The sequence below is a fragment of the Pempheris klunzingeri genome, chromosome 7 (assembly GCF_042242105.1).
Source record: "Pempheris klunzingeri isolate RE-2024b chromosome 7, fPemKlu1.hap1, whole genome shotgun sequence".
Lineage (NCBI taxonomy): Eukaryota > Metazoa > Chordata > Actinopteri > Acropomatiformes > Pempheridae > Pempheris > Pempheris klunzingeri.
Window position 1 is genome coordinate 25,354,366 of NC_092018.1, and position 27,745 is coordinate 25,382,110.

The window sequence follows — 27,745 nt, forward strand, 5'->3', positions numbered from 1 at the left end:
TATTAAATATCATTTTTACTTCACTTTTTTGATACGCCTTATTGATTTTCCTGAGAGATATAGCTTCAAAAGTGAACCCAAGCTTTCCAGATGGGAGGATAATGTCAAAAAGCTTTCAGTCATGCCTGGTAATTTTAACACCTGTTATTTATCAACATATCTTATTTTATTCTATTCTTGCTAGCGGAGCTGAGAATAGACCACAGTGAATGCTTCCCAGCCTTAACATGCTCAGCTGCCTTGTACTAATACAGCTTTTTAGGTGATTTGCAAGGGCTGCAAAGGGAACCATCACACAGTTTTCAAACACTCTTTGATGTACGCTCAAGTTCACAAGGCGTTAAACCGCCACGCAAGGGGAAATGAGGGGAGATGAGGGACCTGCGTTTCAAGAGGGGCGTCTGAAATGTGCTGAAGTGGGGTAAACATGGCTGAAAGGGAATTGTTAAAATGGTGGAGAACTACTATAGATTTGTATGTGTGCATGCTTGGAAAGTCACGGCTGAAACAACCACAGGCAGTTAGACACAGGCCTGAGCTGTTTACCAAAGTCTTCAAAATGGAGGGAAAGGCAGTAGGCGTCAAACTGTCCACTTTACTGCACTATAAGAGGTTTCACAACCTCTGCTGCACCCATTTTATTGAAAGCTTAAATGGACTGTGTGGTCAGGGGTTAGTGGAGGAGGTAAGGTAGTAATTCAGATTGTTAAGTTAGGTCTGTGATATCAGAGAGAATCTACAGAGATGACGGAAGTAGAAATGACTAGTTTCTCTGCTATGCTAGGAGGTCTAAGTGGCTACATTTGGACCTCTTTAAAACATGGTGTTAGAAGAACATGGAGGCAAGCAGGGGGAGGAGAGGACACAGCAAAAATCACACAGAGTCTAGCGTCCTTTACTGGTTCTGTCTCAGATGGGGTGGGGTTCGAGATGGAGACGGGGGTTGGGGTCCGGGTGGCAGGCCTGGACTCCACTAACAAGTTGTCCGTCACCATCACTGGGTGGTAAGTGCGGCGAGTGATGGTTTTGACCACTTTGGTCACCTGGAGATGGGTGGATGGGTGGATAGAGCTCTCAGTAAACAGCATCAGATTTTATTGTGCATGGATGTACATCCACCCTGTTGTTTTAGCTCTGTAAATCACATGGCTTGCTCCCTTTTGGGCTACATATAGCTGTATGCAATTTGGGTAAGGAGAGAGGATACAGTTCATAGTTCTTGCTGTGCTCCTGTAATTATTTTTATTAACAGCTTCCTGAAGTCAAAAGAGTCTATAAATAATGAACAAAATGTGTCTGCCATTTATTCTGTTTCACTCAACAGTGACAGTCTCACACGTTTCTCAGCTGTACCTGATAAACTAACTCCTATCTACACGTGCTTGGCTCCCCAGTGTGTGCACGGTAGTGAAAGTGTTTTTATTTGTTTGTGTGGTCTGCCTCAACTCTCATTAGCTCTTATCCAGAGGAAAGAGGAGGAATGCTGCTTTTATTGGCGCAACTGAGCTCTTCCTCCTACATGACTGGTGTTCCATTCAGAGTGTCAGCCAGCAGGAAAAGAGGGTTGGATGATGGCCAAGTGAAAGCATGGCATGCTAGGACAGGAGGAGAAACATGGATCTAACTGAGTGTGTGTGCATGTGCACACACACACTCAGGGTGCAGGACAATCGACTTTGAGTTGAATTGATTGAAAAAATAAATAGAACAGGGGGTTGCTACTGAGAGGCTACTGAGTTTTAGTTTTCCAACTGTGAAGAACTTCTTACATTAACTGAAAGCACAAAAACACACCTGAGTATACAACATGTCTCCAGTCTCCTTTCAGTGATATACTCATAAACAGTAGCTCTTTCTTAGCGTCTTTTTTTTACCTACCAATATTCCTGATACTCAATCACTGAAACTGAAAAAACTTTTTTTGCCTGCAAATAAGGAAGACAGAAGCTTCTGTGTTTCATCTTCCGGCAGTCAGATGAGGGATAACCATCAAGGGAAAGTGAGTGTGTGAGTGTGAAAAGGAGTGTGTTAACATTATACAGTATGGCAAGACTTTGGTTCAAAAGAACAGATAAGCACATTTAGAAAGCTGTGAGTTGCTGCGAAATGAAGAGAAATAGAAAAGGAGAGAGGGTGAAAAACAACACATGAAAGTGAGTCAGAGAGAGGAGATTCAGAGAGGGAAAGAGGACAAAGGGAAGCAAGGAAGACAAGAGGAGTGGTTTTTTTTTTGTGTAAACTCTCAGATGGGTCTGGATCCACTTGCCATTGCAGCTAAGTTGGCTTCCAGAAGTTCACCCTGACCATTAATCTGCTTTTCTCCTCAAAGTGACTTCCAGAAAACATCCGATTCATCCTCCCAGCAGGGTGCGGGCCCATTAAAAGCGCGTCCTTCTTCACCAGCAAAGCCCTTGATAAGTGTGGTGTTTTATTGCACGTTTGTGTGTGTTATCCCTAACAAGTTCTGTGTATGAATTCATAAAATCATGTGAGTGTGAGTGAGTGAGTGTGTGTGGCCAATCCCCTCGCAGTAAACAGGCTGGAGGGCAATGGGCCTCCCTGACGAGGGATTAGACTGGGCTTTTTAATTACAGCTTCATAGTCCCTAGAGTAGGAGCTCCACACAGCGCTCTCCACGCCTCTGGAAGCCTACAGCAGCAGTAGCAGCAGTAGCAGCAGCAGCAGCTAACTGGAGCTACCTTTATCTCCAAATCCCAAGCACAATGTTGCAATATGAGCTCATCTTTGAGGGTATTTTTCAAAGTGCAGAAGCGAAAAGGAACCACTTCCAACCCTCTCCTTGTCATAGATTCACTGGATTTTCTCAAATGGAAATCTGGTGTGGGGTCTGGTGAGAATTCTTCACTGTGCACAGAGAGCGATGAAATCAAACTTAAAAGTGAAATGCAGACTGTCTTCCAAAACACAATGAACATGTGCACACTTTTCTTTTTCTTTCTTCAAAACCCCAACGTGACACCAAGACGAAAATGTTATGATTCAAGCAATTGCACATTACTGATGCCACGTAAAATATATATATATATGTATATATATATATGTGTGTGTGTATATATATAAATATATATATAGTAATTGAAATTCTAAATCCTGAAGCAGGGATTTCTAGTGTATCCTCAGGATGTAATTCTAAGATTATATTTACCAAATTATAGACACTTTCTATCTTATATCAACATTCCTACGATGAAGATGTATAACATGTTGTTGGGCCTACACAGTGGTATTTTCTAACTTCTTCTAATCTTCTAATATTGTCAGTGAGGGATGTTGTAAGACAGAATTCATAAGAGCGAATTAAAGAAAGAGAGACAGAAGATCATGCAAAAAATAATGAAAAAGAGAATGGGTCTCATCCCCTAAGGAGGAAGCATCAAGCAGTGAACTGAAAAGTACTTTAGAGTATAGACTGCAGCATTATTTGGGTTGTGATGAAGCAGACTGTGTTGCATACTGCTGTTGTAGCCTGTATGGGCAATAAAATGGTGGCGCGGTGGGAAAAGCCATACTGGTATAAAGGTCCACTCACCTTCACGTTAGTTGACATGTCCTTACAGAAAAACAACAGAACACAGTAGAGGACGAATCAACAAAAGAAGCACCAAACTAGGGGAATACAAGGGGAGCTGGCTTATAATAACACAATAATCAAATACATAAAGCCATGAGAGGGAGATGAAACCACTTTGAGCTGTAGGATTATGGGATTTAGAGTTCTTCAGGGTCTATGTCTGGGACTGGAGGTATAGAACTGTGATGTTTGGAAGCGGTAATTCATAACCATAATTTGAAGCAATGGTGAAATGGATCAAAAGGACTTTTGGGTTTGTTGCAGCTATGAGCCCAACGGGATCTCTTTGCCACAGCAATGCAACTGCTCTGAAATGTCCTGCTCACGTGCAATAGTAGGGACCAGGCTGGATATCAGCTCTGTGCAGTAGATTAAACAAGGATCACCAGTTTTATCTGCAGGTCACAGCTAACTTTCTATGTCTGTCAACTGCTTAGCAGCATTCAGAAGTTGAACATTATTTAATAGCGTCTAGTATCATTATATTATGGAAATACTTGGTTAATAAACATCCTAGAAATGACCACAAATATACATTTAGCTTTTTTTCTTGTATTAATTCATCATATTTCCATCACTCGTTTTAAAGGATCAGTGCCTCCTCTGCTGCTACTCTGTAACTCTTAGTGCGCTGTTGCATCTTACCTTGGTTTCTGTGCGCCGTGTGGTTCCGTCATCAGAGGTGACCACCGAAACGTGGGAGGTGGGGGTTCCGGGGTCCTCCTCTATGGTGACCGTCTCCTCCACCACCTCCTGGGGCTCCTGCATCATAGCCAGGGATGTGGCGTTACTGGGGCTCTGCTCCTGCATGAACAGGGGGACAGAGAATCAGGAGTTAAAGGATAGATTTTCACAGTCATTAGACAGCGTGGAAAAAAACACCAGCACAACATCCAGGTAATCTTCCATTAGCTATACGATGAGAAGAAACTTTAATTGGACCGCTGCTGCTGCAAATTATGTTAGAGATGAGCGGGGAAAAATGGAACATAAATAAGAACATTGCAAATGAAGGTATTAGATATAATACCACCTGCAATTTGCAATGCAACACTTGAGCATCAACTAGAGGGATGGCAAGTGTGAAAGACAGTACATGAATAATAATCAGTGGTAAATAATGGCACTAAAATATACTGAGACAAGGAGAAGAACGAAAAGTGATTATGATATTGAATGTTTTGTTCAGAAATGTGACAAGCGCAGCATGAAAATCAACATTTTTCTACACTCAGTACCAATGTGTGTGTAGTAGTATCAAAATGATTCAGTAATACAATATCTGCATGTGACACATTTAGAATTGCTAAGGGTGTGATTATGGTTAGGCACCTAAAACTTCAAGAGGAATTGGATTATGGCAGAACTATTATTACGGTTAAGGAAGTACAACACTTGTTAACGTAGGGGAAAATCCTGGTTCTGCTCAGACAAGTTCTCTTGAGTCAGCTAGCAACTCCTCACCAGTTAAAGCATCTTCCAAGGCAAGCAAAAGCCTGGAGGACTGTTTGTGGTTCATATTTCATTGAGAGGCCGTGGATTTAAAGAAAAATGGGCAAAGGATGAAAGTGAGCATATCTCATATCCCTCATATCCCACCTGACCCTCTGTGAATGCGTGAGAAAAATGTGCTTCCTGCTGCATTTCCTGTTGATGGAAAATGATATGAAGCAAGTGGTTAGAGGTGCAACGCCCTGGCATGGCCCGCTGCTGCCCATGAGTGTGACAAAATTACAGCTCTTGTGATGGAGAGGGGAAGGAAGGCATTTGAGGCAATCATTGATAACCAAAACAGCACGAAGCCAAGAGAGGGAGAGGAAATGAAAAGTAATGAAGAGGGCGGAGAGTTGGAGTCGGACGGAGTAGGGGAAACTCAAGTCTCTTTTAAAGGGGAAAGAGAGGAAGCAGGAGGGCTGTATATTTTAGCTCTAACTGTCCTTAAGGGTGTTTGGCATGCCAATTCTATTGTGTGCACTTCCTATTCCTTCAACTGCAATCTGGAAGTGTCATTTTATACAGGAATGTGAAAAAACACTAACCAATGTATGTTCAAAATGCAGTCTTACACTTTTTGATCCACATTAATCTTAATCCAAAGATAAAAGATCAGAGCTATGGAAAACAAAAAATCTTCCCCAGTGTCTCCCCCCCCCAAACATTAAGTTCAACTTTTTATGAATTCACCTCACGTAGAAAAACAATTGAACCAAGTAAGACTATTTTTGTCCGACCAATTACACTAAGCTGCAGGGAGAGAGTGTGAAGGCCAAGGAGAGAGCAGGGGGAAAAGTTTTAGTCTCGTTCTTTGTTGAAACAGTAAAAGTAACGCGTTATGGAGGGAGACGGCTTGTTTTCTTCATGTCTTGGAAGACACTAACAAGTGAAGAGCTCTTCATTGATTGGCCTACACCTCTCAGGCTTCAAAGACCCACATAGTCCGCATTGATCTCTGGTCCTTTTTGCTGATCAGTCAAAAGTTTGCACTTTTTACACTGAGGATCTTTTCCCCTAATCCCAGAACCCTCCAGACTCCACTTTACTGCTGGGAAAAGACCAGTGCCATTGTTTTGGATGGATGCAAAATCTCCTTCAGCAACACAAAGAAAATGAAATTTTTCTCTATTTACCTGCTCTACTCTATACAGTAACTTAAGAGTCAATTAGCACTCTGAGCTGATCTGAGTTGGGTCATTACACTTGGAGAAAGGTTTCAAAGCCACATTATTAGGGTTAATGACTGGGAGGGCTATCTGCATAGAAAAAGACACATTTATTTACATGCAACCATTGCTGTGCTGAGAAAACACCTGACCTGAGGCTAAACAGCACGGCTCTGCTGGGGCCTTCTAATGGTATTCAGAAAAGGTCAGTGCTGATTAGTTGCCTCCAATCAACATCCTTGTTCTGTTCAATTATAAATGGGAATTACCTTTCTAACTTGGCACCCGGTGCTGAAAACACTGGTTAATAGCTTATTTGCAAAGTGTATGTGTGTGTACAAAACTAATCTAAAAATGTACAATGTTGTTAATGCCATATTGCTGCGATCAATTTAAGAAACAAAATAAAGCTTTGGACACACAAATACAAAGCTCACTAAAAATGCAAGGTCTGGTCCCTTGTCACTCTTCATCCGCCTGTTGTAATTTGACAGGTAATCCAGTAGCGTCGAAGTTTGAAACATTGCACCCTTGCCCCACCCTGTCACACTGCTACAAGTCACGTTCTTCCATTGAAATGCATGGAAGCATTTCTTCTCAACGCTGTGTCCCATTATTAACACTGCATAAAGACTGAGCATTGTTACCAAAGACAGTATTTCACTATGTATATACATTTAAGATTTCTAAGATAATTGAGCTATGTAATTGTATGTATGCAAACATGTATGTATGTCATGATTTATCTGGTCATCTGCAGGATGAAGCAATCAGTGTTCACTGATTAAGCTGACTTAGTAAGGAAGACTTTATAAACATTCGGCTCTCTGCTAATGAAATATGGACAAATTAACTGCATTCCTATGATGTTTCATTCATTTGAAGGCTCACTGTATGAACCCAGAGGAGGTGCCATCAAAACAGCAATATGTAATAAAAGCAGCACCATCATGAACTCGTCTAAAACACATAGTGGACAGAGAGGAAGGAGGGATCCTTGGAGGCTCGTTGACAAACTGGCGTCTTGATCCAGGCTTAATGCGGTGTCTCTCGTTCACTCTCCTTGCTCACTCCCTCTCGTTTCTGCATGCACTAAGGGAGAGAGTGGAGTTGAACTCGACATTACAGCCCCTAAATAAATGATTAAAAGCCGTCTGGCTATGGGCTAGCACGGCTGTCTGCCGGTCCAAGGGGAATACAAGGCTGATTCTGAGTCGAGGATACTCAGGAAAGCATACCCTTTAGTCAAGGGCGGGAGAAGTGGAGCACAGTGAGTTAATGGCTGATCTTAGAGAAATGAATGATAAAGCTGCAGAAGGTTACATGAGAGAATGTGGAGAGGGAAGAGTGGGAAGTTTGAGCACAAGCAAATCTAGTGAAAGAATAGTGTTAACCTCAAAGTTGGCTCTTTGAACTTATGATCCGATCATTGTAGTTTAAAATTGCCAATCAGCTGGATCAGAAAAACAATGGAAAAGCCTCTTACAGCTAAGAAACAACCAGGGATCCATTGAGCACAGCACCCCAACACACCTGGCCCCCTGGGACAACTATGGCTGGACTGAACGGCATGCCATGAAAATGTTTGTATGCCAGCAAGTCAAACCACCACAATACTAATTCACTGCAGTGTCAACACACGCACATTTTCTTCTTCCGTTGGTCTTCTTGCTCTCTCTCATCCTGCGCCACTCCTCCAAGAGTAGTGAATTACAGTTTCACAACATAATACAATGGATTAAGGAGACATTTCTCCTGCAACATTATATTAAACTACCTTAAAGCACTGTGTCTATCAGGCCAAAAACGTCAAGAGACATACGAAGTCACACTCTTCCACAACTCAACAACGTATGACACGATCAGTGCCTCTAAAAAACAATACCCTTGAAAGGAGCCCTTGAGGAATCTCCTGTGGAGTATATTTCATTACAATAGATCACGCCGGGACGTACAGCTCCTTAAGAGCGACTAATCTGAACCATAATGGATTGCTGTGCTGAGAAAAGAAAAGAGGGAGGGGTAGGAGGAATACAAAGGCAGGAGATTAAGTGATACAGTGGTGTCAATTAGCAAAGGCTTGCTATCTGCTATCAATCCACACCCATTCATCATCTGTGTTCAATAAGCTGCACAGTGTTGTCTGAGGATGGAGAGATAGACCAAAATTGTGGAAAAGGAGAGAGCATAGGCAAATAAATGGCTTCCCAGGGCAGAATTACAACAAGAAACCTTCAGTTGGTGTTAGGAAAATTAGTCATTCTTAAAATTAATCTTTTAACCTTCGAAAAATGTTTGGAGATCTAAGGTAACCAATGTTCCTATTTCCATTCTGGCTGGGGACCTTCGCTCTATATTCTACCCCACCATGTTTCCTGTCTATGTCTACACTGTCACTATCTTATGAGGACAAAATGCTCCAAAAAGACAAAAAAAAAAATTACATATGCTTATTTAAGCATTCTGGCATTGATACTAAAAAAGCTAAAAAATCATTTCCTGCCATAAAGTAAGGGTTGGGCACTTTTTCAGCACTAATTCCATTCATTTTCCATTCATTTAACAAAAGATAGTTCCCTAATGTTACATGTTGCCTAAACCAAACTTAATGTACTTAAGCTTAAGTCTTTTCTTACCATCCCTGCATGTCTGTCACTTAATGTGACTGCTGTCGCCACTGCTGCTGCTGTGTGGTCTTGTCCAGCCATGCCATTAGCTCCACCTCCAACCCAACATCCACCTATATATTATATTAATATAATAATCCATTCAAGCTGAGTTAAAATACAGTCTAAACTGGCAGATTATTATTTATATCAAGAACTATTTAACCCAAGAATGAGTGAGGAATGAGAAGAATCTGGCCAAATGTTTCAGTACCAACATTCAGTACTTGACAGGCTACATGTGCACTTTTCTGTACCAAAAATGTATTGAGCTTCAATACCAAGCTCTGTGGAGAGTAGAATAGAGTAATAATTAGGACCAGCCCCTAGCAGGGATGGCAATCAAGAACTACTTAAAGTTGAGAACTGGCTCCAAATTGTCCGATAAATCAGAATAGTACGCTTTCAAGCTTATCAATTCCTTTAACAATGTGGACAGCTGCATTGCAAAACAGCAATGTCAAAGTCTTGCATCTGAAAAAGGAGTCAAGATGGATATAATGAAAATATCTGAAGTGTGGCTTCATTCCACAAGGACATAAGACAACAGTGCTAGTTATAACGTGTGATAATTTCAAGTGAGGACGTAGAGAGAAATTACATAAGGTGTACAAGTGAGTGGAGGAAGTGGAGCAAGTGAGAGAGAGCAAGCGGTAGAGAAAGTGGCAGTGATTACAAGCGTAGCAGTGGAAAAGTTTAGCAGTCAATGTACAGTTTGTTCAGAATAAAGGCTTCAGCTTCCCAAGAACAATGTAAAGCTCTGGTACTCCTGGAAAGGTGAAGTGGTAGGTTGAACAGAAAAGGCTAACAGCAGCAAAATGCTGAAACATCGGTGTGACTGCTTCCCAACTGCACAGCATGGCTTTTACAGAGGGTAAATATCTTATGTTATAAACATTAGAGCAATTCAGGCAGACTTGGCAGGTTTGTCTGCCTGAGAAAACCTAAATGAAAACAAATGCTTTATAAATATGCCCTAATTTCATCCACTGAAAATGATCACAGGTTTACACTGTGTTCAGAATCAAGACACAATGAGGATTGATTGATGATGCTAAAAACTTCTACTTTTTTACCACACAGAAAACTGATCAGGAATCAATAAGGGATCTGATAAAGATTTGGACCGACCAGCAGAATCGATGATGGCACTGGTGTCAATAAAACCCTCACAATTTCTATCCCTAGTCTGTAGGTCTTCACAAAGTTAAATATTTCTTATTTGAGCTTAAACTACTGGATGAATCAAAAGAGAAGGAGAAAGCAATGATCTACGAGAAATAATTCCAGCACCACAAAAGTTTCCTGTTTCCTGCAATTATTGCAGTTATACATGAGGACAGCTTTCCCTCTCATGTCTTCATTGAGCAGAAATCAAATATCTAGCTCTCAGTCTGAACGCAGATAGGAGGGAGCCTGTAGTTACTTTCAGGTTGAGACCACAGAACCTGTCAGATCGCCACCTGGTCATGCATACCAGCCTGATTAGAGTCACCTTCCTTCCTAATGCACATGCACCCATATAAGACATGCTCAGTCTTAGTCTGACCCCTGTGCAGTGACTAACAGGATTTCACTCCGGAGACATGCCAGCGATCATTACATGGCTCTTACACAATTAATCCTCTAGCAAAGATCGCCTGGCTAACCTTGGGCCGTCCAATTTCCCATCAGCCCCTTCTGTTTCTACCACCTGCCCTCTCGGCAGCTCTCCACAGCCAAGGATCACATGATGAAGTTCAAATGGAGAATGAGAGAGAAAGAAGGAGCGTGTGAGAGCGTAGTGCACTGGGTGACCCGTAAAAAAACAACTGTGAATCGTGGCCGTGTGATCCAAACATCCAAAGCCAAAACAAGGCTTGTTTGTGGAATGACACAGAGGCTGAAGGGAAGTCATGTAGAGGAAGGGGAACTAGAGAGGCTGACAATGCATGGCTCAAGCCCAAAACAGCATGCTCTCCCAGGGTGAAAAGGAAAATGGGGGGCATTCACTCATATCCAAGGCCAGCCAGGCAGGCCTCATCTCAGTTACAGCCGGGGCAGAGGTCCCAGCTCCCTGGAATGATTAGAGGACCAGCTGACCTGTTATTGGGGTGTGTTGTCTTTGTGCATTTATGCGCCTGCTTCAGTTTTCAAAATCCTCCAGTCAGCTGGGGTAAACGGGGAAGTACACACACAAACAGGCACACAAACACACTGTAGGGGAGAAGGCCAAAGCCCTGATGATGCAGCTGGGAATGATGGGACCTTAATCTCTCCTTCTCTGGCGACTGATCCTGGGCCAAATCTGGGCTTCTCTCCCTCTCTCATCTCTTTCACGCTTGGCCTCCTGGTTTCAGACGCCTCCATCATTTCCCAGCCGAGTCCTGCCTTTTCCACCTCTTCCATGAAGCCCCCGTCTACTCCCGCACATACCACCCTCTGTCGACACACCCTTTTGTTCCCTTGCACCAGTGTCTAGACAAAACTCGGGTTAGCCAGACCGCTCGACAGGCTCAGACCCTCAAAGACAGAGGCCACCTCCGAGCCTCACAATCAAGCATACGGCCAAATAAAAACCCTGCAGCTAGAGCTTGATTGCTTCCCGACAGGGCATTGCAAACACATTTTCCTACTGCGAACCAACTATCTAGTGACAGATGGAAACCCCACAATCGACCCTCGGCAACATTCAACACCACCTTAATCTCTGAAAAACCTGATATTTCCATTCAAATAGGAAGGGAGATATTTTGAAACCTTGGGTAATTTCTTACATATGCCATCAATTATACACAGTACATAAAAACACACTTGCACACATGGCGTCACATACCACATATGTTTTCTTCACACTTCAAGGCCTGGAGTCAGATTAGGAGTCAAACATGCAGAAAGTCGCTCTGGACATAGAGTTCATGGCAGCACTCAGCAACCAAAGAGGTAAATAAGCTGTGCACATTTTCAGCCCAAGAGACAAAGAGGAGGAGGAGGAGGAGGAGGATGATAAATAAAAAACAAAGGGAGGAGAAACCACATGGAGCCTGAAGAGTAAAACTAAGAGAACAAGCGTTGTAGAGGGGTCAGCGCTTGTGGCCAGGGTTTGATTGTTTGGACAGTGGGTGAGGCCATGAGAGAGAGGGGGGAAATCAAGAATTCAGCACTGTGGAGGCAGATTAACAGTAGCTACCCATGGCTGGTGGGCGGAGTGCATGGTGGTGGTGCCTTTGCCGTGATGGCATAACTCTGGGTTCCCGGTGGGTGGGTTGTTTGTGGTGCCCCTCCCCTCATCCCCTCTGGATCACTGTCAGCATGACTGTGTCAAAGGACTGGTGATTTGAGGAAGGGGGGTGGTGTGGAGGAGCCTATGAGACAGGCTTTGCCAGAAGCTCAGTTCATGTGAGGTCTACTGGAGATTTAAGGAATTGGAAAGGGGACATATGTTCCCACGTCCTGTGCAACACTTATTGTCCCCCCTGACACCCTTTTTCCGAAAACCGTCTGCATGTGCAGCCGCAGGGTCTACCATTTAACAGAAATTTACCGCCATCCCTGCTCCCCCCTCCATCTCTGGCTGTCTCCCTTGTGTAGAAAACAGCAAAGCCCTTGGGCTGTTATAATAGAGGACTAATAACAGGCTTAGCAGGGCGCTTTCACTGTTTTAGGAACGACACTAAATGCCTCCCTCTTGTACTGTGGTGGTGAGGTGTATAGGGGATGTATAGGGAAGGGCAAGATGTCATCAAAACGGCGCTGTATTTCTTAAGACTTCTAAAACTGTTTCATGTGTTGAAAACAGACCTTAGGAACTTGTTTGGCAAATTGTGCTTTTACTTATTTACTTTCAAATTATATAAATGTCTACACTACCCCTTGGGAAAAAATAGAGGTGCGACTGAAACTAGTTAGGATACTTTGGAGCAAATTAAACTACTTCTCATCTTGACAGGAGAGCCCCGTAAGTTTCAGGAGGAGGCCTGGAACACCAAGGCATGAGCGCTATCACCAGAACCCTGCTCTGAAAAACGCCGTTGCACACGTAGATAACACCTCACCAAGCTAATGCAGTCCATCACAATAACTGCGACCACTTTTCAAATATGCACTCAGTCAAACACGATTAACCCCCCCAGGGGATATTTTTACGGCCTTGTGCCAACCGCCTGGTAAAGGATTAGGCTCATTTTGAGGGCACTGGCGTGGCGTCAGAGCCAGAGGCAGAGAACAAGCGACAAAAACTGGCCGATGGGAAAATCCCTGCCAGTTTACCGCTAACCTTCAATGGGTCGTGAGATAAGGTGAAGCTGGATGTATATGCGTCTCATAAAGGAGCCATTGTGCAGCTGGATAAATCTATCAGGAGGCCTGAGGTACGGCCCAGTTACTTTATTTATTATTCTCTCTCTATCAGATGTAAAGAAATATGATATTACTCTCCACAAATGGCCTTGTGTAGTAAATGTGTGTGTACTTGTGCAGGGGTGAGTAGGTAAGTAGGTGTGCATAGGAGGATACCCTCACAGGAGCATTGCCCTCTAACTCTGAGTGCTCCTTCTGGGAAAAACACATTTTCGAAAAGGAACATTGAAAGATTATGAAAGAGATTTATTTCTTAACCTTTTGTTTATTCATGTTTCATGTTTCTCTCTTGGCATTTGTTGTCTGTGTCTCTCACTCTGCAACTATATTTTCAAACTGCTACAAAGGACCAACATGGATTTTTGTTTATGAATTATCTTATAGATATAGTCCACTACATGATAAGCACAAAATTAACCATACGCACATATGCTGTAGTATTGATAAGTTCATATTTTGTAACCTCCTGTCATACTTCACTTCAAGGGAAGACCAATATCAGTTAGGGCTGTAGCTAATCAATCAATCAATCTTTATATTTATATAGTGCCAATTCATAACAGTGTTATCTCCAGACGCTTTCCATAAAGAGCAGGTCTAGACCGAACTCTTTAACTAAGAGAGAGACCAACGATTCAAGAATTCAAAATGAAGGATTCAGAATCAAGAATCCTGAAGAATCATTTTTATTATCCATTTTTGTCTATGAATTAAGTAACAGTTACAGCAAAAATAGCAGTCTTAAGCCTCTGATAGCGTATAGACAGACAGTCATTTACTGTTAGATAATGACAAAGGAGTGGAGCTGCCCTCCATACAGACTCTCAGAGTCTGAGCAGTTTGGAGCTTAATGTTGAACACTACCACAAACCTGAGGGTCAACAGGAGTACACAGACACCATGACCCCACCATCACTTCAAAATAAAGACAGAACTCTCTTTCATCTCGCAATGCTGGAAGTGGATAAACAGAGTGTGAGTTTGCACAAATAGCATTTTTCAAGACAAGGTTCATAATAGCAATAAACTTCAGTGAGAGGGAGCAAAAACAAGGCCACCATATCTATACATAATTTATTCCACTGCCTCTGGTAGAGGTAAACAGGGCTAAATTGCATCTGAATAGGATCTGCATTGGTTAACTACAGATGACAATGTATTGCAGTTAAGATTTTTTAATCAGAAATTAATAGCGCCACAAAAAAACAACAGCTCATTTACAAGCTAATGGAAACAAGTCTACCTGATTTCCTCTGAATATTGAGCAGGGGGTAAAAATGCTGAGAGACAAGGTCCTTTTTATGGTGCGATGTGACTGTGTGTGCATTTGTGTGTGCGTGTGCGTGAGGCTGAGCGAGTAAGTGAGTCTTTTAAGCTTACTTTCAAAGCTACAAGCTGATCATGAATATTTAAAACTAGGCAGGTATCTGAAATATAGTCTTAGCACCGTGCCTTTTTTCACATGCTAAATAAGCATAGAGTACATTTTGAGCAAGAGCCATGGTATTAAAATAAATACGGTCTTTGAAGCTGTGGCTCATTCACTATGAAGTGTGGTTTTCATCCCAAACATTTGTTGGATAAATTAAAAATATCAGAAAAACTGCATTTTGAATGATCAGGAGGGTTCTCCAGAGAGCACATATTATAAATGCACAGTAAAGCCTTTTGGCTGGATCCAAACTGAAGAGGCGCCTGCTGCACTGCTGCAGAAGAAGGGTGGGCGAGTGGGGGTGGAGCATTTGTCTTTTGTTTGGCGGGTGGGGTAACTTTGGATCTCACTGTCTAATAGAGTCATTCCCGAGCTCTGAAGAGCTCCCCAAGGTGTTGGATATGAAAGGGCGCCTCTTTCTTCCACTCAAGTGTTAGCAATTCTCAAATTTTATTTCTGTGTCATGCACTATTGATGCACTGGGTCCGTGTTGTTGCTCTGCAGGTGGTTGGGAGGAAGAGGAGGATGCAGATGAAATATGGATTATCTCCTCTCAGTGTCTGGCTAAGCCCCACTTTGCTGGCACCGCTGCTTTTCAATGTAGCTCCCCTCCCACTCAGCCAGCCAGCTGCAGGCCTTGCATCTGGCTGCTAACCCCCCGCCCAGCCTTTAATCAACCGAACACACACACAAACATCTCTATCCATCTCCCCCCTTGATGAAACAACCCCCTCCCCTGCATCAGTGGCTGCTGTTCAGTGCTTTCTGCACAACAGGAAATGCTGACTTCTGAAGATTTAGGGATCCAGTAAACAGGATCTTGACCCAAAATAGCTGTTAACTGGAAGAGCGGTGATGACAGCCCACAGACTGTAAACTGTCCTATTAACAGATGGGTCACGTTAGTTCGGATGACAGATATCATCCAAACCCTTGTGAAGACACGACTCCCTACAGGAAGGAAATCTCAGCCCAACCCTTTAGAGCCCTTTGGGACATCAGCCAGAGCTGCTCCTTATCCTAAACCCACACAGCTCTACAATCTGCTACTCTCTATCTTTTTTTTTCCTAGATATGACCTAGACCTACTCATGCTATGGATTTACATTAAGGATAATTCTGACTTTTTACAAAATAAAGTTATTTTTGGCAGTTTCTGCCCTCATAGCACAATTTTCCTGTGCAATCACCAACATTTAGGATGCAGTGACTCCCAGTTTAGAGTTCAAATAAAGTTGATGCTAAGCTGACTGTCTGAATGCTTGTGTTTTCTGGTGAGAATTATAGAAACGATGGCAAAAACTATTAACGCAACACCCAATTTGTAATAAACCAGTATTATCCTATAAAAGACATACGTTTTTTTTCCCGAAACTCTTTCCCTCTCAGATAACATTCTGTCGTCAAAAGTATCAACAGTGGATGAAGCAGAAGAGACAGGCCACGAGTTCAGGCATGAGTTCCAACTTCAGGCACATGTGACGTACACTAAATTGAACTGGAGGTGGTTAAACTCCATGTTACAAATGTACAGTGGCAGAAATGAACATACATTCTAAATGTAGAGTGGTAAAACGTTATTATTATTATTATGTTAAACATTCGGTGTAGGACCATTACGGCAAAATCATAATCACTATTATTTTGGTCAATATTGTGATAACGACTATTTAACTATTTACTCATTGACTTTAGAAACATCATCCATTTATGGACTAATTCATCTGAAAAACAAATAATAACAAAAACAAAAAGACTAAATGTAAGAGAGAGATCATCTTAAGCCATTAAAAAGGTAGGTAGAGAAATCTTTAGCCAAATAATCACTAACTCACTACAGGGACATGTAACTGGACGTTGAAATGTACAAAGGGAGAGAGAAGATCAAACACTACACATAACTCTACAAAACTATTTCAATATTTACAAAACCAAACAAACTATTTTACATATTCAGGAGCTATAGGAACGGTCTAATTCAGATCCAGAGAGAAAGTTTCAGAGTGGGAGCATTACCGTAACCATAGAAATTCACTACAACTGAACTCCGGCTTCTGCTGTGGGCTGCGTTCCCCTGCCTGCCCCACACGCCACACCTACTTGCACACAGCACAAGAGAAGAGAAGAGACCCCGGCGCTATTGGCAGAGGAGCCATGAACTGGGATTACTCTGAGCAGCGTGCATGGGAGCAAATGACATTATAATATATTTGCACATATTTCTTGCTTTTCCCCTGATGGCCTGAATAAGATGCTAAATTTGTTGCCAGTCATTTCTAAGAAATAAAATCACTAAGCGTCTAGTGAGGCAGTCACTATGTCCTCAGCACTGAGTGAGTTTGGGCTTTTGGGGATGGGTGACAGCACACCACTGTCCAGGATGGACAATAATAGTTTCATCATGATCATCTTGTTTTCATAATTGTTCAAAGCCAAAATTCTAATTGAAAATAACATTTGATTAAACCTTCAGCCCAAACTCGGTGTCGGACCAATTTGCTGAAATGTCTACTGCTCTGACTGAAGGAAGTAAGTGATGAAAACATTAAACTATTGCTCATGTTGCTGGGGACCCCTGGAACCTCCTCAAGGACCTTTGGAGATCTCCAGACTCCACTTGGTAATAATTCTACAACACTACTGTTTGGACCCAGGGGAACATGGGTAATCTAATAGTCATTATGCAAATAACAACACTCATCATTGCACACTTGAGTGAGTGGTGCTTCAGGCTGGTCCAATACCAGATGAAGCGACTGCAACAGCAGCTGATTGAGCGCCTGCGCCTCGCTGTCTACAACTGTGATTACCAGGAACACTGAGGAGCTTGTGTGTTTTTGTCTCTGTCAGACGGAGGATGTCCGGTGTGCCCCAGCTATCTGATTACCCACAATTCTGATACCGTGCAGCCACTCCAAATCAGTTTAACCTCATCTCCCTTTCTCAATTGACCAAAACATGGGTACTTCTCTGGATCGATGCTCAAAGACTTTTTGCTGAAACCTGAAACCAGGATACAGTGTGTTACTCATTCTAGTGTACTGTATTTGTGGATGGAAAAATCAGATTTACTTAAGAACTTGTTGTTAAAAGTCACTGTACACCAATTTAAAACCCTGAGAATGTGAAACAGTTGCTGTACCAAGCCAGTAGGCTGTGCCAGCTCATACTAATGTCCACAGAGCGTGGACAGACAATGTCCTTAACCCCTGGTACTTGTTTATCTTACTGAAATGGTAAGTGGCGTCTTGCTGGCAGAGTGTTATGAGCAATGTGGGAGCTTGGCAAACTGTATGCAGACGGGAAGGAAGCACGAGTGCTCATTGCTTTCCTGCTGTCTGCCCACAGTGGAATCCAACCCCACCCTGGTAGGATGAATTCATAAGGAAACAGGAGCTAAATAGTACAGCTCTGCAGATGTTATCCAACTGTGGGATTCACATTATTACAATTGCAGATATTTTTTATGCCTCAAAAAAAAAAAGGAAAACTGCAGGAATAGAATGAGATAATTCATTGTTGCTGTCAGAGAAAATTGGTGATGTTCTGAATAAGTTTAGCAGTTCACGACTGTTGCAGTTTCATTTCAGTCAAAATTCATGGACTGAATAAGGAGAGTAAACCCTGGAATGAGCTAGTGTGTGCTGACCCACTGGTACAGCCCTGACAAACATGTCAACTAGAGTGTAAGAGCAAACTTTAATGAGCATCGTCCTCATACTTTCAGCACGTAGCCAGGGCAGGGGTTTAGTGAGGAAAAGTTACCTCGGCCGTTACCTTTGCACCAGCTGGCAGGATCTGCTTTGTGTGTGCGTGTAAATGTCTTGGGTCAGCAGAGGCCCATGCTCTGGCCCACACAGAGAGAGTGGGGTCCACTCAAGGGGAGCGGGCCTCTGTCTGAAGGCTTAAAATAGAGTGGAGGGTGTGAGATGACTGCAGCCAGACCGGCTGTGTGGAGAGGTTTTGTCAGAAGTGGGGTGTGGGAGGAGGAGGAGGAGGAGGAGACGGGGGTGCTGCATTCAACAACTTGCTGCTGTGTAATGAGTCCTGTAGTATGTGAGTGGAGCCCAAAAATACCTCATTACAATGTTGGATCCAGATCCAGCGCTACTGCACAGACTCAGACACTCACAAATTCTTTATTGTTAGAGGGAGACTGGCTGGAAAATCTTCCTACACAGCATTTACCAAATCTGACACTAACATTTTCTAATAAAATAAGAGTAATACAGTTGTGTAAAGCGTATAAGGAGCTCCTCAAAGCAGACTGAGGCTGCTTTCACTGCCCATTTTCCAGACCAAGACTTCTCGAGCTAAGAATCACGCCACACCAGAATACTTTGTCCTGTAAGACATTGTTTCTTATGATTAGCATAAGAATTATAAAAACATTTAGTAGCTGTGGTCACAGAAGAATGGCATTCATATCAGAGATGAGCAAGGCAGACTGGCCAATCATTTAGAATTTAATTTTCAATCAAAGGCAAAATATATGGGCTAACAAATGAAAAGTTCTCTTTCACAAGATATTTTTGTTAGCAGCAGACAAATGGAACAATATTCTCCTCTCTCAAACACACACACACACACACACACAGCCATGCACACAAGAACACACACACATACCACTGCCACAGCACTTTTTATTTGAGAGTATAAAAAAAATTACTGGACAGTGACAGCTTTTTCCAATAATCCTCCTTGAGAAAGAGCTGTAAGAAGCCAGCTTTGGCAAAAGAAAAGCAGGCACACAATCGAAAGCAAATCTTTCTCTGGGAAAACGGAGTATAACCACAGGGCTTTTTGTCAGCTTTACACTGCAAGAAAAGAGGCAGATATGCAAGTTTCTCAAAAGGTCCTAGTCAGCTTTTCATACAAGATTGCAGAGGTTACAAAAGCACTGCGTAAGAACTGAGTTGGAAGGCTGGACCAACACCAACAGCATGAACGACAATACATGCTAACATCCTGTGCTTTTGTGGCCTTAGCATTGTCCTCTTCCTTTCTACCTCAGCAGGGGGGTGAACTTCATGCACACATTACAAACTGTGTTGGAAAAAACACTGCCCTCTGAAATACTGCATTCTTGAGGTGACATTCATATATGAATGCATGATGCGCATGTAAGCCTTGAAAAGGGAAACTACAAAGACAAATCACTGTCCTTTTATTAAAAATCACTGTGGTTAATTCATAGACTATTTTCCCCTTTGCAAATGTTTGTGGATGTCACCACAGCAGGGGGGGAAAAACTCATTGCTGCAGCGTTGTGATAGCTAGCATTTGGACATTTTCTGTGTTTAGACAATGAAGTAACTTGCTGAAAAGCAGTCAAATTACAGTTTAGAGGTAAATGTATGTGGAACTCACATTTCCAAATCCTTTTTTTACTACACACAACAGACCATCTATCAATCTGTCAGATTGGTTGTCTGTCACTAGGTGTCATGCCACAGGAAATTCCAATGACAAGCAGCAGCTAGTAGCAGTGATAATGCTAAAACAGACTACATTAAGTTAGCTTTGGCAAGTAATGAGATTCATGTTGTATGTCCCGCACCATCAGCGTTAAAAACAGCGTCTCATGTTGCTCTCCTCAAACTCATTCATTTCTTTTCTACCCCCCAAATGCATCTGTAGGATGATGTCACAGATGATTTCTACCGTGCTGCGAACAAAATTACTCCCAATACAAAATCCTGTCTTGGGGAAAAAAAATACATAGGTCAAGCCAGTCTTGTAAGTCTTCAAATACATATCCTCACGTGACACAGAGCTGATTTCTTCAAAAGTCAGTTCTCGTCTAAACCCTTCAAAGCCACATCAGTAAGAGGGTTTTTCATCAAAGCCGCCACACAGTGTTTTTGCAGCATTTTTGTGCACTGGCTCAACACCTGACTTCTCCGGTCTGAATCAGCTCAGCCATGCAGGCAGTTCCTTAATCAGGACTCAGGTCTGTGCTTGACAGCAGAGTTTGGAACACAGAGACAGAGAAAGACAACTCTGACATTGAAGGGGACTCTAACCATTTCTCCTCCCTGAGACATCCTCAGATTTCACTGCAATTATTTTGAACATCTGCACAGTATCCAGGCTGCAAGCACCTGAGCCCTGAAGAGCATCTCCCTCGCACTAAAACTGGTAGAGCTGCGGGACCGGTCCCTCTGCCATAGCAATTTCAGCAAATGAATAAAATATGCAACAATTGTTTCATTGTAATTCAGGGGTCTGGATGCATCCTCATTTCATTAGGCTGAAATTCTGACTGAGACAAAGGGAGGCGAGACAGAGCCATAAGCACTGCGTGCCAGAGAGTGGTTAGATAGATAGCAGGCAGGCACCATCCAATAACAAAATGAACACTCAATCTTATTTGGGATCCCTGGAAGCACTGAAGTTGTGTTTTTCTCTTCAAATCGGAGCAGATTTTTATCTAACCACTAAACTGTTGTGAACAGATCGACTGCTCGCTGGAATGGCCCAGTCATGGTGAATATTTCATATGAAGCCTATTGTTGTCTGCCCCACTGGGGCCTCAGCAAATGGCCCAATGAGGGAGAAAACACTGTAGTGGATTCCACAGACCAAAGCCCATTAGTCCACTGGCCTGAGGAAGGAACCAGACAATATCTCAAAGTGATGAAAACAACTTTTTCAGGCCAGTGATGCAGTGAAGTGAAGACTGAAGAAGGATGATATCTGAAAACCTCTGCTAAACCTGAGGAATGTATACAGGGAACAGCCTGTTCCAGATTATGATTCGACCAACCAAAGAGAAACTGTATGCAACTCCACCACAAATGATTCTTCACACACTGGTAAAAAAAAAAAAAAAGATGACTCTCACTGTTTACACATAACTCACTGTGTCATGTAATAAGAGCCTAACAGACTCCCGCCCTAAACGCCTCAAAAACACAACCCTGAGAAATATTTCTTCCAGATTTGATGCCCACACAAATCTCCCTTCAGGAGCGACGCTGTATCACATAAACTGCAGTCATCTGTGGTGACTCTAGGCTGCACCACAAACAGGAGCTGTATTCATGGACTGTTCCTTAGGTAAGAAACACTGTAATGTTTGTTTTCCTGAATACAACACATATGTCACCAACTTGACAATGAAACTATAATGGTACATGGTGCTAACAAGGTTCAGAGAACCCAGTTTAATCAGCATTAACTATAACTTGTTTTCTAGCTTTAATGTACAAATTGTAAAAACACTAACAAAATAAAGTACAATCACGTATTAATCAAGGATTAATTGTTCTGACTTGTTCCATCCCACTTAAAGTCTCCAGTCACCAGCTGGGAAAAGGAAAAATCAAACTAGAGATGAGGACATCAGTTAGTCTGGGAAGCAGACAGCCTTGAGTCACCAGCAGCCATTTAGCGAGTCAGTGAAGGACCTCTGCGAACAATAGCAAAGCTGCCCAGCAATGCATCACATCACAGAAACAGGGCAATCATATCTGGCACATAACCACTTTACTTTATCAGAGGAGACACCTTATCAGCCAAGGCCACAAATCAGAAACCCTGTCAGCACTCCCTCTGCCCTGTTTCCGTCCACTTGTGCCCGTTCTAGACCTCTTGGGTCTATGCAAGAGAATAACTAACCATGTTTTCTCATCGGTTTCTGTCCAGTCAGTGACTACAACATGCAACACACAGGGAGCTGAAAATAGTTGAAACTACAAACCTAAAGAGGAAGGTCCCATAAGCAAGAACACAGACACAAGAGATTTCCCATGTGCTTGCATGTGCGTGTTTCAAAAGTCAAAGTGCTACAGGGGTGCTTCAAATGCCACTTCCAAACTGCACGCAAAAAGAGGAGCCACGTGGTGAACGGACAGTTATTTTCTCCTGGAAAAACAAGGGCTTCAAATTCCTAACATGTTGTGGAGATTAGAGAGCAATTCTGTGGAATTCAGAGCCCCATATGGTGACAAGGTGCTCACATCTCCCCATATTAGAGGATTGTGTTCCTTGCCAGGAGTTCTAGTACTTGTTCTAGAGCCAAAATAAAGATTAAGCAACAGAGAAGAGCAAAGAGAAGGCCAGTGTAGTGAAATGAGTCTCATTTTGGTCCGAATGGTTAAACCCCCCTCTCATCGGCTGCTTCATCGCTGGGCCCTGAACTTTAAAGTAGGTAAAGGAGGGTGGAGAGGGCCAGGGGGAGGAGCACGTCACATGGATCATGACTCATTTGAGGTATTATGGCTGTTCCAGTTTCCCAAATCACCTCTATAGACTTGTGGGACAACACATAATGAGTCACCCCTTGGACACTTTTAAATAAAAAGATGGTGGCATTTCCTATTCAATCCCCAATGAATCCTGGGAATGAGCAATAATCTCCTATTGTGCAAATCTCCAGAGTTTTACGGGAAGAGACCCACCCGGACTACAATCCATAGAGGCCCTTGTACCTGAGTAAGTGCTCATTGATGTCGAAGAGGATTAGCAGCTATAATTGAGTGTTACTGAGCTACCTTGCTGGTATAATATAACAGCATCTGTAATGGCATCAACAAAACAAGCCCTCCTGTTGAGGCTTTTCTGAAGTAACATCAAAACAGATTCTCTGCACATCCAGCTTGAATTAGGTAGTCACAGTCTGAGAAATTAGTCTGTGTAACTGTCGGAGTGCATCGCTGTCATATTTCATCATAGCTGCTGTTTCACAACACCAGCCAGGCAACAGACACAAAAACAGACCCAGAAGACATTAATATAATGTAATCTATGTTGGATCCCAGTTTGACATCGACGGCCTGAAAGAGGCATGAAAGAGATATCATTCCTTCAGGCCACAGTCTCCTGAGAGGTGTCACCAAACCAAAGGAGTTTGTTGCATCATCAAGGCTGCCCTGCATGTGCAGGCTGGGATATTGAAAAGAGAAAGCACAGCGCTGGCTGACTGGGACTCCAACAGCCCCATTAGCGGAGCACGTTCCAGAGGCATGCAACAATTAAGGCAGTTCTGCCTGCCAGGGAGGGCTGGAAGATCCATGAGCAGCCAAATGCTCATCATTCAAAGCAGCCAAGCTGAAACCCCAAGCGAAAAAGATGTAACTTGTAGAGAGAAAATATTCACATAAAAACAAAAAATCATATTGACTCTGCTGCAAATTTACAATTGCTTCATTATGAAAAATGCTCATAGGCAACCCAAAACTAATAATCTAATTCCAATGAAAGGAAGGCTGCACAAATTGGACCTACTGTGACACCAGTGAGAAGTAGTGGAGGACTACACTCATCCAATGTTTTAATATGCATGGCAAAGACAGATGGATAGCTTCCTGAATACATCGCCAAGGGAGCATTAATCCAGTATGCAGGTATCTTGTATCATATTTTTTTTCTTCTCTGCGTCCACAGGGGACAGAAATGTGTCGAGTCACAGCGATGGTAATGGCAGATTTCTTCTGGCTATACGTTTTCCCTCACTCGCTCCTCTGAGAGTAAACTGGAGCTTCAGCGTTAGAGAGGCTGACCCACTTCAGAACCTCCCTGCACAACACTGCAATGCTGCCTCTAGCAAAGTTCCTAAATACTGAGAAATATACACAGTACACAGAAACTCATACATTGGAGCATCTGTAACAATCACTCAGCATCCACAGTGGGCGAAAACACAGACACACACAGGCTCTGTAGTAGTAATGCGTTACATATACTGTTGCATGTAGTTGAGTAATTTTTCAAATAAATCCTATTTATCTTATAAGAGCAGTTGTTTTCCAGAATACTTTTTTACTGTTATTCAGTTACATCTGCACTAAAATATATGTGGCTCTACTCACAATTCACTCTACCTTTCTGATACATTCAAGGTGTAAGATGCATGGCAAGTGTATGGTGAGGCAGGTTAGAGAGAGCGGACAACAGGGAAAGCGACAATGAGTGTAAGCAGAGCAAATTCAACTGTAAAGCAGTAAATGTAGAGTTTGCTAGGATAAAGGCTGCAGTTTCCCAAGAACAATGCAAAGTTCCTGTGTGTTATTTTGCTGGCAACTTTTCCTGGAGGAAAAAAAAAAAGTCTCCCCTGTGCTTCCCTACTACAATCACTGGATGCACTGAAAGATTTCATCTCTTCCCTGGAGAGGTTATCTGTAGTGACAAGGCTCTGTAGCACCTGCTCTAGACACTGCACACCTCTGCCCCCCTCAAACCTAAAACAGGGCAAGCCGAACATCATATGCCTAAGTTTGATTTAGAAACAAACCTCAGACAGATTTGGTGCCGTGAACTGGCACCAGAGTGTTCAGCTGAGAGGGTAAGTTAATTAGGTTTGTTGGTGTATGTCGGATAGAGAAGACGGGAGGCTTGTTTGCCACAGAGACTGGAGTATGGTGCAACAGCAGCAGCTTGTGGCTTCAGGGCTCCAGGGTCAGAGGGCTGGAGACATCATGCCAGTCCTGCTGCCTGCAAGCCTCAGATTGCGGAGCATGGATGGACGCCTGTAATTTCAGATCGGTCTCTGTGCATGTGCCCACTGTGATTTCCACACCACAATGTGGCTGGGGACACAATAGATTTCCCTTTGAAGGCCATCCCACAGATTTAGTATCCAGCTCTCTGCCCCCGCTGCGATGACCATATTTCAGTGTGACTGGTTGGAATAATTCTGGACTCTTTGGAGAATGCAGGCAATTTGTCATCGCTAATATAGCAGAACATGAACACATTTGCATATTCATCACTTGTAAAACTGTAGCACTACAAAAATGCAGCAGTAATAAATTATTTAAGGCTGAAACGCACAATGTTAATCAATATATCAGGATTAAACCATGAGTGAAAAAGTAAAACTGACCCCCGTACTCGGGCATTGAGAATGCTAAACCATTTTTTTGCCACCTAGTTTGTTTGGCAATGCCAAAGCTGTTTAATTCATCACTCACGCAAATAATAAAATACTTTCACAATCATGTTATCCAGTTGGGAGGCTTAGGGTATATGTCAATAAACATATAGATTTTTCAGCTGGAGGTAGCTATCCCTGTGGCATCTCTGGTTGTGTTGAGAATTAGCTACTGCTAGATAAGGCCCTCATCTGTGGGTGTGGTTGGGCTCAGGGCTAAAAGGATGACATGGGCCCACTGCTGTGTGTAGATTTCAGGGTTGGCTGTGTTGTGAGATAGAAAATGCAGGGCCCTTTGTTTGTTGTGTGCTGACTATTGAAATGGGCAATGGCTAGTTTGTACAGTGTACAGGACGTGGAATGTACAGGGTGGGTGCTTACACGTGTGTCAAGTTACCTTAGTGTCCTATCTGCCAGCATCTGCATGCATTTATGCACAATGTTATATGACATTGTTGGTGTGTCTTTCGCTTAAGACCACAGGACTAAAGTCAGTTTACTTGTCGCCTGTGTTCATTACTGCAGATAACTACACAAGGTAGTAAAGCACTTCACTCTCATCGCCATGAACAGTACAAGTCCATAACAAGGTCTTCTTAAAGTCACAACATGAGCGGTGTGAGAACATGAAGGATCAAGAAAAGAGAGCACTCAGTCTGGTCTCCTGGGACTTCTGGCTCACCAGTAAGTGACACTTATGCACTGCACAAAGATAGCATTGATACGTGTTCTGCTGGCCAATTACAGACACCAGTAGCCTTAATTAGCACCAGGGCTCCAGTGACATTATGCGTCAAGGACTGCAGATAAGTGACACAGGGAAAACAGTGGAGGTGGCCTGGGGCAGACTGACGAAAGAGTGCTCCCATCTGAGCATTTGAATCTGGAATGTAGCTGCTCCATGACCCCAAAAACACTCCCTGTGTTCCCTTGTGGCCTGAACAACAGAGGCTGCAGCTGGCCACTCCTTCACAGGAACTTACTCAATCCCCCCCACACACACACACACACACTCAGAGACAGATTCAAGAGAGACAGTGCACAAAACAAGTGAAGAGTGGGCTTTATTGGATTAAGCCCCTCTTAACTGTACTAGAGTATGATGGAAAGAATTCGGGAACTCAAGGAGGTCTGTGTCAACAGGCCTTGTTTGCTTAACTTTGAGAACGTTGCATGGTTTAGTGCACTCTTTTCCACAGCTCCTAAATCTGAGGAGGTAAAAAAGAAGAAAAAACATGCCTTCGTACAGATGCTGACCAACCAGGGTGTTAAATTGAGACCCTCTTTGAATCTCTAAGGATCCAGGAAAGCAGCATGGTAACCAACAGCAACTTAGAACAGCCGTAGGGAAATAAATACCCATGTGAGCGCAATGGTGATGGCAGCCAAAGGTCCAGCTAGGAAAACATAGGCTGCGATTCTTTGGGACTGGGTATGTTAGAGAGGCAATGTACATGCACAATTAATCTTCTGAACTGTTTTCTCCTCCACAAAGTCTACGAAGAGAGTTAAAACCATAGACACCGGCAGGCACACAGAGGCTGGCGCTATTTGAGTCACTATCTGCCTTTTTGAAACGTGTTCAAGTACAAATAATGATGGAAAACAAGGGGTCTGCAGTGGATAAGTAGGTAATGTACCTGCGCCATCAGGTCATGACTGCTCTCCCTTTTAGACACTGACACTCTCCCAGTATATTATTAACTCATAAAGCAAAAATGTAATTTAAGCTGCAACATGTAAAATATTACATCAATTCATCATTTAGGTCTGATAGTAAAGTATAATAGCTGCACAAAAATGGGACCATTATTGAGAAAATTATTTTGTCTTGCTGTCTTGATTTCCCTCTCGTCGTGCAGGACTCAGTTACAGCACAAACAAAGTAACTTGGGCTGTGTTTCATGTCTACTTGTGGCTTTACTGACCTATGATTGAATCCTGGCCCAACCTTTTCCCTCCAAATTTGAGCTGCCCCCTCTTCAGAAAAAGAACACACAGCTACGATGTTACCAAACTAAAAGCTTGCTTGGCTGGAGCAACAGGATACTGGCAGCTCTAAATCCCTACACCACAGGGCCAGGATTGTACACTCTCCAACCCAGCGCAGAGTGTTAAGTACAGCACCTTCCATGGATGGCTGGCACCTGTCCCTCCATATCCGCAGACCTGGTTGGCACA

General features: G+C 42.9%; 1 protein-coding gene across 3 annotated transcripts in view; it reads right to left on the bottom strand.

Annotated features, from left to right (window-relative positions):
* Positions 1–27,745, bottom strand: part of arvcfb (ARVCF delta catenin family member b) — a 97,818-nt gene that overhangs the window by 62,478 nt on the left and 7,595 nt on the right. For 2 of the 3 annotated variants that reach the window (XM_070834257.1, XM_070834256.1), the window contains exon 2: positions 4,238–4,396. In XM_070834257.1, the coding sequence (XP_070690358.1) occupies positions 4,238–4,396 (159 nt within the window). Of the gene's footprint in view, positions 1–3,550; positions 3,572–4,237; positions 4,397–27,745 lie in introns of all 3 variants that reach the window. The other variant, XM_070834255.1, reaches the window with a different exon arrangement.